Source organism: Vipera ursinii, assembly GCF_947247035.1.
Source record: "Vipera ursinii genome assembly, chromosome: 1".
Lineage (NCBI taxonomy): Eukaryota > Metazoa > Chordata > Lepidosauria > Squamata > Viperidae > Vipera > Vipera ursinii.
This window is the reverse complement of record NC_139512.1, coordinates 180,028,870-180,042,677: the sequence shown is the minus strand read 5'-3', so window position 1 is coordinate 180,042,677 and position 13,808 is coordinate 180,028,870. Positions and strand designations below refer to the sequence as shown.

The window sequence follows — 13,808 nt, the reverse complement described above, 5'->3', positions numbered from 1 at the left end:
GATAGTCCTTGATGTATGACCACAATTCAGCTCAAGCTTTCCATTGCTAAGCAAGACACTACCGTATTTTCCGGCGTATAAGACAACTTTTGAACCCCTAAAAATCACCTCAAAAGTTGGGGGGTCGTCTTATACGCCGGGTCGTCTTATACGCCGGAAAAAAAACACCTTCGGATCTTTTTTCTGCTGGGCGGCGGGATCGCTGGGTGAATGGAGGCAGGCGATGGCGACCCGTGGTTAAGCGGCCGATGGCGAACGGGTGATGGAAGGCAAACTCGTCAGCTTCTGGGGCGGCTACTGCAGCTGCTGCCGTTGCTCTCTCAAGGACTGGCCATGCTAGCACCTCCAATGCTGGCTGACAGGTCCCTAATGAGAGGAGCGGGACTAGGCCGCGCCCGTCGTCTCGAGCAGCCGCTGCCGGGGGTGACTTCGTCATCCTTCCCCAGCGACAGGAAGTTTTCTTGAGTCCTTTGCCGCCGCCACGGCCGCCGCCTCTTCGCAGAAACACGACTCCCGCTCGGCTGGAGCCCTGGGCTGAATGGAGGCAGGCGATGGCGACCCGTGGTCTCGTCAGCTTCTGGGGCGGCTACTGCAGCGGCTGCCGTTGCTCTCTCAAGGACTGGCTGTGCTAGCGCCTCCAATGCTTGGCTGTCAGGTCCCCGACGAGAGGACGGGCAGGCGGTCCCCAGAGGCGCCCCGCTCGACCGTAGGAAGGGAGAGCCTTTGCTCCCGCCGAGGCACCGCCTGACTCGAGCTGACCACAAGAATTGCTTGCTCGGAGTGCGGAACTGAGAGCAGCAGCGCAGCAGGCGAGAGAGCTCAGAGACAATAAGGCAAGGCGCCCCTTTGGCGGGAAAGGAGCAAAGCTGGGCCAATCACAGAGCAGGCGGAGCAGGGAAACGGAGCAGGGAGGAAAGGGAGCTTGATTTAAAAGGCAGTGGTGTAGCGTGGGGGGTGCAGGGGGGGCCGGCCACACTGGGCACATCTGGGGGGGCGCGGCCGGCAGGCTAGGGCAAGGCTGCTCGCGAGCGAGGGGTATCTGCCTGTGCCGACACAGAAACGCTTCTCTCTCCGGGTGGGGGAAGGCTCGGCGGCTCCCTGGGTCTATATACGCCTCTGTATGCGCACGCCGCCACGTGCTCCCGCGAACGAGAAAGAAAGAACGGCAGCGGCGGCATCTGCGAGCCTCGCCAGCGGCGGCGTTCCTCGGTGTGGGCGTGCCTGCGTCTTTGGGTGTGAGGCTTTCGGAGAGGCTGCCTTTGGCTCCTGGTACTTGCAGCCGGTGTAAAAGAACAAGTCTGTGAAAGCGGGCGAGAATTTTGGGGGTGGGGGGGGACGGGAGATCGCGGGAGGCTCAATTCTTCTTACGCCAGGAGGGCGGCTGCCTGCTGGCTCGGCTCGGCCAGCACCGCCCAGCGGAAGCGCATTCCCCGCGGGGGGAGAGCGGTGCTGGTGACAGGTGAGTCCGGTGGGCGTGAGGCCCTCCCCTCGGGCAGCGGCAGGACGGCCCAGCGCCTGCAGGACGGCCAGCAGCCCCACGCGCAGCAGCAGCTGCAGCGAGAGCTGCAAACGCAGGAATAATGTGGAACGTGTGGATGGTGCTCGCCGTTGCCTTATCGGCCTGCGTATCGGGCGAGGCGGTAAGAGGTTGTTTTAATTTCATTTGGGGAGGGTGAAGCAGGGCAAGAAGCAGTTGCGAGGAGCGCTTGCGTGGATTCGGACGATTTCCATCCCCTTGGTCAGTGGTTGCCTCACCTTTCCTGCTCTAACTCTTGGGGAACTTTTCCCGTCTTCTCCGTTCTGCATTAACCGGCAATTTAGCTCGATCCTGGGGCGCCTTGCACTGAACTCCCCTTTCTTGGTTCAGAAACTGGCTTCGGCCTCAAATTGGAGAAAGAGGGGCGGCGGGACGGGGATCAATCCGGAGCGGGAGGAAGGATGAGACGCCCCCGCTGTTCCCACATCTGCTGCGCAGAGGTTTTGCTAAGGTCATTTGCAAAGATCAAAACTTTTTAAACAGGAGGGGCACGGGGTTTTCGGCTCTGCTTAATGGTATGTGAAACGGGGGAAGGGAAGAGGAGAGAGCCATTATATTTTTATTTGACGGGTAGAAAATGTTTTTTTCCTTCTGGGATTTTTTTTTTGGTGGGGGGAGCAGACTTCTGAACTCGAGGGGCCTTAGTTTTTTGTAAAGACTCTTGGGATACGTTTTTTATTTAAACAAAAAGCTGTCCGAAAATTGCAGATGGAAAGAGATGGGATAAGAACATCGAAAGACAGGACCATAAAAACAATCCTTTGAAAGGGGGGGGCGCGCGTGAGTGTTAGAGTGGTGATTTAACACTCCAGTTAAAACTGTCTAGCCTATTTTTCATTCATACCTCTCCTTCATTACTTCAGTCTGTTGAATTCAATGGAGGACTCTAGGAGAACATGATACCATGGTGATTCTGAATGTGACAGTTTTGGATCTGTTTGCAAATCAAGTCTGGCATCACTGAGTTGTGTTTGATTGATCCAAACGGAATTTTGGATTATGACGGACAGGGAGGGCAGGGCATGTAAGTATTTTCCGGCGTATAAGACAAAAAACCTTGAAAAACTTCTTAAAAGTAGGGGGTTGTCTTATACGCCGGGTCGTCTTATACGCCGGAAAATACGGTAGTTTTTAACCTTTGTTTGAAAAGATTCTAGATTTTAGGCCAAATTCCTGCAGTCTGCGCTGAACAGTCCTTGCGCTCAACTTCACATTGCATTGCACCATTTCATCTTGTATAGGTAAAGGTAAAGGTTCCCCCGCACATGCGTGCTAGTCGTTTCCGACTCTAGGGGCCGGTGCTCATCTCCGTTTCAAAGCCGAAGAGCCAGCGCTTGTCCGAGGACGTCTCCGTGGTCATGTGGCCGGCATGACTAGACACCAAAGGCGCACGGAACGCTGTTACCTTCCCACCGTAGTGGTCCCTATTTTTCTACTTGCATTTTTACGTGCTTTCGAACTGCTAGGTTGGCAGAAGCTGGGACGAGTAACAGGCGCTCACTCTGTTATGCGGCACTCGGGATTCGACCCGCCAAACTGCCGACCTTCCGATCGACAAGCTCAGCGTCCTAACCCACTGAGCCACCGCATCCCTGCTCATCTTGTATACACCCAGATAATTTTTCTTCTGTCACGTAGGCACACTCTCTTAATTCTTCTATCATCGCTTGCTGTCGTGCATCTTTCCTGCCTTTACCAGTGTGGTTTTGTAGTGACTGAGTGTCCTTATACCTCTTCAGAAACTTAGAAATGCCACCTTTGGTTAAGTTTCCACCAATTTTTCTTCTAATTTCTCTATAATTGTAGCCTTGTTCACTTAATAATACTATTTTACATTGCTTTCTGGGTGACCAGTCAACTCCTTACACCATTACTTTAATTTTTCTACGTTTTACAAGCTCACTAAATGAAAGACCACAAAAAAACCAACCAACTCGATAGAGATCACATAACACACTGACAAATGTGCTCCTCTCAGCTTCAATACATGACATCAATAACTGAATCCTACTGTGATCTGATTGGCTCATTGCCAAAACAAGATGACACCTGATTGGCTCTCTAAACACTCATGCACCTTGGCTACAGTCAGATGAAGGAAAAGCTATCTGATATCAACCTAAGCAAGTTGTGCTTCCTTTTCCTGGTTATTAGGCTATAACGTTCCATGGTATACAGATAATTGAACAAACCTTGTTGCATTACATTCTTGATTAAATTATCTTTCCATTGATACATAATTTTATGGTACCACTCCAAAGAAAAGCGGTGTTATTAGCCATCAAACCTGAAATATACACTTTTCCCAAACAGTTTCCACAATTTTGGCCACTACTGTATATGTTTCTACTTTGTATCTCAGTTTTGTCTTCTAAAAAGTGAAAAATATTTTGAAGGTAAAGGTGTCATACTTAGAAATAGGGGAATGCTTACATCTCTATTCTGGAATATATTAATTAACAGTTAAATCCAAATAAGATAGAACAGTAATAAATTGTAATATTGATATTATTTTCATAAATGTTCAAATAATCAGATAGGTTTATGATGGTCACCATATTGTATGTTGTTTGTGATACCGTCTGAATATTCTTGCAAGAATGAATCATAATCTCATTAGACTTGCGGGTCTTGTGGAAGAACAGGGTAGAACAACAGCTAATGATGCTCTTTTACTGGTCTACTATAGAGAGCGTCCTCTCGTATGGTATTGTGGTTTGGTATGCTGGTCTGACAGCCGCGGATAGGAAAGTATTACAGAGGGTAGTGAGCACAGCACAAGACATTGTGGGCTGTTCCCTGACACCACTGGATGACATCGCCTGGGCTCGTTGCCTTGGAAGAGTGAGGAAGATTCTCAGGGATGACTCACACCCTGGACAGTATCTCTTTACTCTCCTACCATCCGGTAGGAGATATAGGAATATAGCCAGCCGTACCAACAGGCTGAAAAATAGCTTTTATCCGTGGGCTGTTAGGCTTTTAAATGGGACATAATCTTATGCAGAATTGACTTGGGAGGCCGGTGTGTAGTGTAGTTGGTTCACATAGTGTGGTGGGATGGAGGGTTTGTTGTCACTGTGTGTTGGGGGGGGGAGAGCACGGGGGGAGGCTCAGCTAATCTCATTGTACACATGTACTTTGACAATAAAGGTTTATTTATTATTATTATTAGACTTTGGTCTTGATTGAGGTATTGTAAGTTATGATTCAACATATTCAAAAATTGTGTCAGGTAGCAGGGGTTGTCAAACTTTTTTAGGCTCTGGAATTTAGTTTGGGTCCATGAAAGGAAGCTGACATCCTTCGGAAGGCTGCTTTTTCAGCCAGCCAGTAGAAACAAAAGGGGGAGAAATCCAAGCAGATTTATACTCCTGAGCAAAGATGCACGGGAGAGAACACTTGGGTTTCACAAAACATAATTTGAAAAATCTTGAACTAATAGTTACCTACATTTAAAAAAATATATTTGGGTGAAACTTCTGATCCCTGAAAATTAAAAAAAAAATGTACCATCCACTTTGTTAAGATTATTTTTATTAGTCTTTCAAAGTACAGGTTTCTTATTAATTTTCTTGTGACCCAGTTAATTGAAAGCAAGTTAATCCCCTGTTTTAATAGATCTTTTAGATCATTGACACCAAATAGATTTTGCTATCGGCAGAGATTATAACTCTTAGTTTTTGTGATGTGCTCACCTGAGCATTTTATATCATTGTGTGCAGCACAGTGAACATGGACAAGAGAAAGAAAAGCAGAGAGTTACCGTATTTTTCGGACCATAAGATGCACTGGCCATAAGACGCACCCAGTTTTTAGAGCAGGAAAACAAGAAAAAAAATTCTTTCTCCTTCTCTCTCTCTCCCTCTCTTTCTCTCTCTCTCTCTTTCTCTCCCTCCCTCTCCCATTGTCCCTTCCTTCCTTCCTTCCTTCCCTCCCTCCCTCCCTCCCTCCCTCTTTGTCCTTCCCTCTCTGCATTAGAGCAGTACCCGCGGAGGCAGCCCTGCAGCCCGGCTTTCTCTTGCAGAAAGCAAGCTGAAACGGAGTGAGGGAGATTGCCAGAAATGCGAATCGGCCGATCTCGCGCTCCTGCAAACTCCCTCGTTCGGTTTCAGCTTCCCTTGCTACAAGAGAAAGGAGGCTGAAACGAGGCAGATTGCAGCAGCGCGAGATCAGCCGATTCGCATTCCAGGCAATCTCCCTCACTCCGTTTCAACCTGCTTTCTCTTGTAGCAAGGGAAGCTGAAACCGAGCGAGGGAGAGTGCAGGAGCGTAAGATCAGCGTTTCTCAGCACGTGCTGATTCGTGCTCCTGGCAATCTCACTTGCTTTCCACTTGCGGAGGTTGGGGCTGGCCATACGGATCACCTTCGGACCATAAGACGCACCCTCATTCCCCCCCCCCACTTTTGGGGAAAAAAAGTGCATCTTATGGTCCGAAAAATACGGTACCTGAGGAGGAAAGGAAGAAGGTAATAGCCGAGCATGGTAAAGGTAAAGGCTATAAAATGTTCCCTAAAGACCTTCATGTACTTGTGACCAAGCTTGCTAATATCAAGAAGTTTAAAGTCCATGGGATCATAGGTAACCTCCCTGGATGTGACTTTTGTGACTTTTTTCCCATTGTCAGGAAAGGGGTAGGCGCGGTTTCAGCATGATGCATCCGGCCCGCAGGCTGGCAGTTTGACACTCCTGCTCTAGTGGCTGGCTGAATGAGCAGCCTTCCAAAGGATGTCAGCTCCCTTCTATGTGTGGAAGAGATGTCTAGTATTGATGAGTTTCCCTCAACAATTTAAAATATCCCATGTGAACACACAGTTTGGGAACCAGAACGTTAGTTAACTGTTCCTTATTATAAGAACGCATAAGCAATAATTTGATGTTAAATTAATGATTTCCCATGGGACTGTTCAAGGTTTGTGATATCTAAAATAATAAATGAATTTGTGTTACCTCTTTTATGAATAAAGCTAATGATTTCATAAAAATGGGCAAGGTGTAAATGTATAACTTACAGAAATATTTATATTTGTTGAGTATATATGCTTTAGTAGACTAGCCAGACTTCACCAATATGTACACTTTTGCAGGTACCCCACGTCTATGAATATGAAAGCTTAAAACTTATATTTTACAAGAAGAGGGTTTAATGTTTGTTAAAACTGAAGGACTTTTATGCATGTCCATCTGTCGTTTTGCATGTGTGTAAAAAGTATGCATCAGATTGCCCTGCTTGTTTTGAGCCATTGGTGCTCAGTGCTGGAACTACTACATCCCTTTGTTGCTATGGAATTTGGAATTTATTAATGAAGAATTTTAAATATATTGTGCTCGGATTGTTGCAAAAAGGTTATATGCCAGTATGACTGACGTTTCCATTCAAGTATGTCTGTATTCTTTTTAATTGGTTAGAAATATGTCTGTAGACATATTTGCAAACTGACAGACTGCTAAGCATCACAATGATACTGCATGAAAGATACATCAAATTTCCAAGCTCTAGGCATTGTTTTTCCTCATACATTGACAGAGAATCCTATTTTACATCTTTCGTTGTTTCCTCTCCCTGTCATAATAACCAAGACCTATGCAAAGAGTAAAAGTATTAAAATGCTCTTAAATAAATTTCATTTTTCTCAAATATTTCTTTTAATTTCTTGAGCAGTATATCCTCCAAATAATGACCAGAATTTATCATGATTAGCTTTCAGCTAGGTGTTACCACTTTGCCAAAGTATGCCAACAATATTATAGTGAGTAACATTCTGATTATGAAAGTGGAGCTTTAAAAAGCTGAAGTAGTCTTCTAAATAAGATCTCATAGTTTTTAAAATTCTAAGATTCTAAGGTTGTCTTACTGAAATCAATGTATTTTGAAGAGTTCTACTGAAAAAGTGACTAGTCTTATAACAAATTTTCATGGGGATGGGGAATGCCAATGGTTTCCTTTCTTCCCTTTCTTTGTATTCTTTGCCACAAACTGGTATTTTGTAAACACGAACAAAATTAGAGTTCTTAATACAGTCAAAGTGACTACATGAAATGTTGCAGTCTTGTTGATTTATCCTTTTAAAATATATGCTTACAATTTACAGATATGCTTTGTGTTAGCAGCATCATTATTAACCTAAAACATTTTGTAGAATGTCACAGAATATTATATATTATTTTGTAATCTCATCCAAAAAATTTTTCAGATAAGTTTAATATTGTAGTTACAGTGCAATTATATTCAAGTTTACTTAGGAATAAGTATACATTCATGTCATTAAGTGTGTTTAGGATTGCAAGGTATTAAGATTCTCATTAAATAATTTTGACTGTTCATAGTCAACGGCATTCAATTTTGGATAATATATAGTTCAGTTTACAAATGTGTGCAACTCTAGTCCTTATTAGTATATCAGAAGGAAATCAATAGAAAAGTGAATATCAGAATATGTCATGGAAGAAACATTTGTTAGGCTTGTTCCTACAAAGATACTTTCTGGAAATGAGCCCTTAATTTCCCAGAATTAGTTGATTGGCATGGCTATTGCTGATAATTATGGAAGCCCCAAAATATAAAGGGTGCCCAAGCTGGCAAAAGCGATTTGATGAACTTCTTTCTGATATTATTCATCTTGTGTTTGTTTGTTTCTTTGCTATGGACTCACTTCCACCAGTTTTATTTGACAGTCTTATTCATTGTTTCCTTTTATTACAGGTTTGCTGTAAGCAGTTTACAACAGCTATGACACCTGCAGTCCAAGAGAAAGCAATGAAAAGTCGTGGTGTCTATATATCATCTTCTTTACCTTCAAGAGAGATGGAGTCCAGTGAAACACTAGCAATGGAAAGTACTAGACCAATAAAAGAGAAGATAAATGATGGTTCTACTACAAGTTTTTCTTGTTCTATTTTGGGGTTTCCTGCTTCTCAAGTCAACCACAATATTGATTGCTTTAATTTAAAATACTTTGATCCCCAATCGTCTAAACATTGTTCTTTATTAATGAGTCCTAATTTAACATTCAGTGTAAACAATAATTGTATCCAGAAGAGCTTAGAAGAGCATAATTGCTCCAAGTTGAGAAATCCTGTATGTAACATCACTAATACACATTTTGATCAGAGTATTAATTCAGAATCTGGAGAACAGGTTAGAAGGGATGTTTTATCAGGAACAAAGAAAGGTTTTCTGGAAACAGAGAGATTACTGGATTTACACTTAACTGAATTGAAGAACACAGAGGAAAAGCAGTTTCCAAACTGCAAGTGGTATCGGAGAAATGGCTATTGTGGCAAGGCTTTATTTGTTAATCCTGATACAAAAAAAGGAGACCTGTTCCATCAGATGTTCCATGATGCCCCAGAAGTAACAGCAAATTGCAATCCTGGCAACAAAGAACAGGAATTAAATTTTCGCTTACTTCAGTGTGTAAACAAGCAACAGGCTTTGTTAAATCGGGCCAAAAGAAGTCAGAAACACTTGCAAATTTTATTGGCAAAGCATATTGTCAAACATTGTGACCAGCAGATGAAATGCTTTGTGAAACATCAGCTGCAGAGAATGAAAGCTTTTCATGATACAAACAATCCTTTTGATGGAAACTATGAAAAATGTACTACGGTTAAAGTTGAAAACAGCCTAGAAGCTAATAGGAGTAAAGACACATGGTCTAATTTGGGTACTGCGCCTGATGAAATCAAGCTGTTTGCTTGTTCTACAGCAGAACTGCTGTCTCAAGTGGAAGGGAGTTTGGATTCTGAAGCAACTTGTAGCAGCTCAAGTGAAGATGATGATGAACAGATTTCCAAAACAATTTTGCCAATGTAAGCATTAAAGCTTTTCATAATATCAGTGCTACAGATCTAATGGTTTTATATACTTAAAAATTCAGCGCTCATACTTTACATTAAAGATAAGGCTATTGTGTTAATGATAAACTCAAAGCCAATATCTGCAGATCCTTTGAGCCAGTTTTACTAAATTGTAAATTTATACCCAGTAACTGAAAATTTGGAAGACTGCTTATATCAGTCATTCTCAATGGGAAAAATGGGTAAACATCTAATACTGAATGGAGGGATTTTGTGGTTCTGTTTATTGAGTTTCATTGTTTAGCCTTCATATAACTTATTTTTCTCAGCTACCCATTTCTCCCCCACACTCCAGTTGTAATGGAAAATATATTTTTCTCTTTAGAAGGATCCATACAGAGTACAAATAACTTTTGCTATTTCATGCTTCCAGATGGTTTTAGAAGAACAACTGGGAAAAAAGTGTTGAGCTAACATGCTGGCAATGATTTTGTTAAATTATATTACAGAAAATTGTAAGAATTAAACCAGGGCATGCTGTATTAAGAAGTCAAACAACTGAAACAGATTCAGAGAAAAAAAAAAAGGATGACCAAGAGACCAGAAACTTCAGACCTACAGGATAATTTAAGTATTGTTAAGCTTTGAGAAAAGGAGACTTAAGGGAAAAGTAATAGCATTCTTCAGATACTAGAAAGATGATACAAGATTATCAAGATCTATTTTCCATTGTTTCTGAGCATAGGATATGAAATAATATATTTAAATTATAGGAAAACATCCTAAAAAATAAAAAGCTCCTCTGTAGTGGGAGTGTTCAAGTAAAGCCTGGACCATCTGTAGGGGATACTTTGATTTCTATATAGTTAGACTTGTAAATGGTCCCTTTCAGACTGATTCTGAGATGGATGGATGGATGGATGGATGCTAGGGGACTGCTAAAAAAGAAGTTTATTTTTTTTTAAAGAAAATTTTATTGGTTTTCTAGTTTTACATTAAAATATTTGAAAAGCAACGTAGTGGCTGAGTTGGTCAATAATTCAGTAATATACAAATATCTTTAGTACAGATCTCAAACTATTACATTAAATATTTCCTCTCTTTTACCCTTGGTATTTACTGTCTCATATTTAAATTAATACATTTCTTATATCAATTAAATAAAAAATAATTTTCTTACTTTTATCAAAAAATTTTAGTTTATACATATCCTAGTTATTTTAACATTCAATCTTTTTAGACAATCAATTCCTGGTTAGTTTCCCCCAATTTTTAGTTTCCCATTAACATTTAATATTTATAATTTCCAAATTTTAAATTACCCCAATTCCCTTTATCACAATTCATCACAAGATCTAATGTTCAGGATACATGTCTCATCTGTTTGAATTCTCACCATCTTACATCAACTAATTAACAATACAATATAATATTCTTATTTTTTGGTAATTTCCAAATATCTTAAATTTAGTAACCAAAATTTCTTTTATTTCAACATTTAATAATTCCTCTCTTTTTCTCTTAATATCTACTATCTCATATTTAAGCTAATAATTTTTATTATTACCGCTAAGTAAAAGCATATTTATTACATTCATTGATAGATTTTTAGCTTATATATATATATCTTAATTTATATCTTTATAAACACATCAATGTTCAAATTTAACTGTTAATAGTTATACTTCTAAGTTTTAAACGACCAAAGTTTTCTTTATCTCAACTCATAACAATATCCAATATTCTAAGTACACATCTTATCTGAGTATATTCTATTTTAATTCTCATGAATAAGTCAAAACCCCAATTTTCTTCAGTGTTATTTTAGCTTTCTTTCTTTGCCAAACTGTCTTCCATGTCCGTGCTTTTGAGTCATCAAACAAATCTCCCTGTGTTATGTATATTGTTTGATGTAGAAAAAAACATCTGGTCGCCATTTTTTTGAGAGGACTAACAAATCGTCTCTATTTTTCCATCTCGACGTAGTTGTCCTGAACTGTTTATCTTCTCTTCAGTCTGTTCTTGATCCTCAGGTTCCTTCTCATTTATGTAGAAAGTCTTTTCCTTTTTTCCATATTGTCAGTCCCTTTTCTGGGTTTTCTATTGATTGGTGTTTGTTGATCAGTTGAATCTTCAGTCATAATATTTAATTGTTCCACTTTTTCTGTTATATTCTATATAATTGATTTTTTTTTAGTTGTAATCAAAGTTAGGGTTTGTGTATCTGGACTGACTTCTTGTTCTTTTCTGTAACCTCTTATTTCATTAGTGGCTGTAAGAATAGTTCGATGAATTACTTTCAACATTAAGAGAATCTGTTCCTGATCTTCATCCATATTTTCTTAGTAGTGTATTTAGGCTAAAAGCTTTACAATGAGAGAATGTAAAAAAAAATGTCACTGAATATGGAACACAGCTGGGCTTCTCATAGCTGATATCTCAAGGTTACATAAATCTTATCTATTGTCTGGGCTACTGGCCAAGTCTTTTAAGCAATAACAAGTTGAAGTATCAGGTTTAGCCACAAGATGTTGCCCCTACATTTAAAGTTTTTTTAAGACCAAGGTTTTTATAATCTTTTCAGTTTTGCTTCTTTTTTATAAGTAAAAACCCAGATATTCAGTAAAAATGGAAAATCTTTTATTCCACAAACTTTAAAAAATAAAATTCCAATTAGGACCAAGTTATTCTTTCAACGTTTTAACCTTCCCTGGGTAGTCAGTCACCACTGTTTCTAGAGGGAGGGATAAAATCTCCCTTCCCTCTCCACAGGGGGGGAAAGTACTTTAAGCAGCTTATGCAGGTAAAAAAATAGTTAGGATTTAAGAGAGGTAGATTTCACCCAGTCTCATCCGTGATACTGTATAATTGCCTGGTGGTAAGTTTGACTTCACCAGTTTGGAGGGCTGCCCCAGATCGAGCAGAAGGGCTACCACCCTCCTGCGATCAAGCGGGGATCCCCTCTGTGCTGGTCGCCCCTACAGGGTGACTTTCGACCCTTTCCAGGATCCTCCAGCGAAGTGAAATTGGACGTGGAAGATGGAGCTCGCCTTCCAGACGTCCATGGTGGCCGTGTCGGCAAACCGGAAGTCTCAACCTGGTTTTGATTTTGTGCTAACATGTATATAGTTGATCCAATCATCTAATTTTGTACTAGCTGTTCAAATTAGTATGTACTTGACTCTCAAAAGGCAATTTATTCTTTTATTTTGAGAGCCAGTTTGGTGTAGTGGTTAAGGCACCAAGTCAAAAACCAGGAGACTATGGGTTCTAGTCCTGCTTTAGGCATGAAACCAGCTGGATGAGTTTGAGCCAATAATTCTGTCTCTGCTCTAGGAAGAAGGCAATGCCAAACTACATATCTTGCCAAGAAAACTGCAGGGATTAGTTTTGTTAGCCATTTTTTAATACCAATGAGTATCAGAAAGACTAAAGTATGGGATGCAGAATTTGTGAGTCTTCAACTATGGATTTTATTTATTTATTTATTTATTTGTTTGTTTTTATAAACCGCCCTTCTCCCGAGGGACTCGGGGCGGTGTACAGAATAAGGTAGGCATACAGAATGAACAATAGTGGAAAAAAAAACAATAGTAAAATACAAACTGGGACCTCAATTAGAGCTATCAGGCCAGGCCGGACTGCTGGAACAGGTAAGTTTTTAAGTCGCGCCGGAAGGTGCGGAGGTCGGTTGGTAAGCTGTTCCAGAGGGCTGGCGCCCCCACTGAGAATGCCCTCCCCCTGGGGGCCACCAGCCGACATTCCTTGAGCGGTGGCACCCTGAGGAGGCCCTCTCTGTGGGAGCGCACAGGACGGTGGGGTGCTGACATTGGCAGAAGGTAGTCCGGACCCATGCCATGTAGGGCTTTGTATGTCATTGTTAGCACCTTGAACTTCACACGGAAGGCAACTGGAAGCCAGTGCAGCGCACGGAGGAGAGGTGTGATATGGGAGTATCGGGAGGCTCCCAAGAGTGTCCGTGCCGCTGCACTTTGCACCAGTTGAAGCTTCCGAGTGGATCTCAAGGGCAGCCCCATGTAGAGAGCGTTACAGTAGTCTAGGCGAGAGGTCACAAGAGCATGGGTGACTGTACGTAAGGCATCCAGGTCCAGATAAGGCCGTAATTGGTGAACTAGTCGAACCCGGGAGAAGGCCCCCTTGGTCACAGCTCCTATGTGATCTTCCAGGGAGAGCTGCGAGTCAAGGAGGACACCCAGGTTGCGGGCCCTATCAACAGGGGGTAGTAACTTGTCCCCGATGTTAAGGGATAGGATGTTCTGAGTATCCTGGCTTGCCGGTACGTACAGCCATTCAGTCTTGTCCGGGTTCAGTTGAAGCCTGTTCCTCCCCATCCATTCCCGGACCGCTTTCAGGCAGCGGGACATCACGTCGAGGGCATCACTGATGTTGTTTGGAGTTGAGATGAAAAGCTGGGTGTCATCAGCATACTGATGGTACCCTACTCCAAA

At 41.8% G+C, this 13,808-nt stretch overlaps 1 protein-coding gene across 3 annotated transcripts in view; it reads left to right on the top strand.

The window, feature by feature from the left end:
- The window catches only part of KANSL1L (KAT8 regulatory NSL complex subunit 1 like), a 70,062-nt gene that overhangs the window by 4,991 nt on the left and 51,263 nt on the right, over nt 1-13,808 (top strand). For all 3 annotated transcript variants that reach the window (XR_014491422.1, XM_083354451.1, XM_083354453.1), the window contains exon 2: nt 8,243-9,351. Coding sequence is in view for 2 of the 3 variants with exons in the window: in XM_083354451.1 (XP_083210577.1) it covers nt 8,270-9,351 (1,082 nt within the window). In the remaining variant the exon portion in view is untranslated. The remainder of the gene's footprint in view (nt 1-8,242; nt 9,352-13,808) is intronic.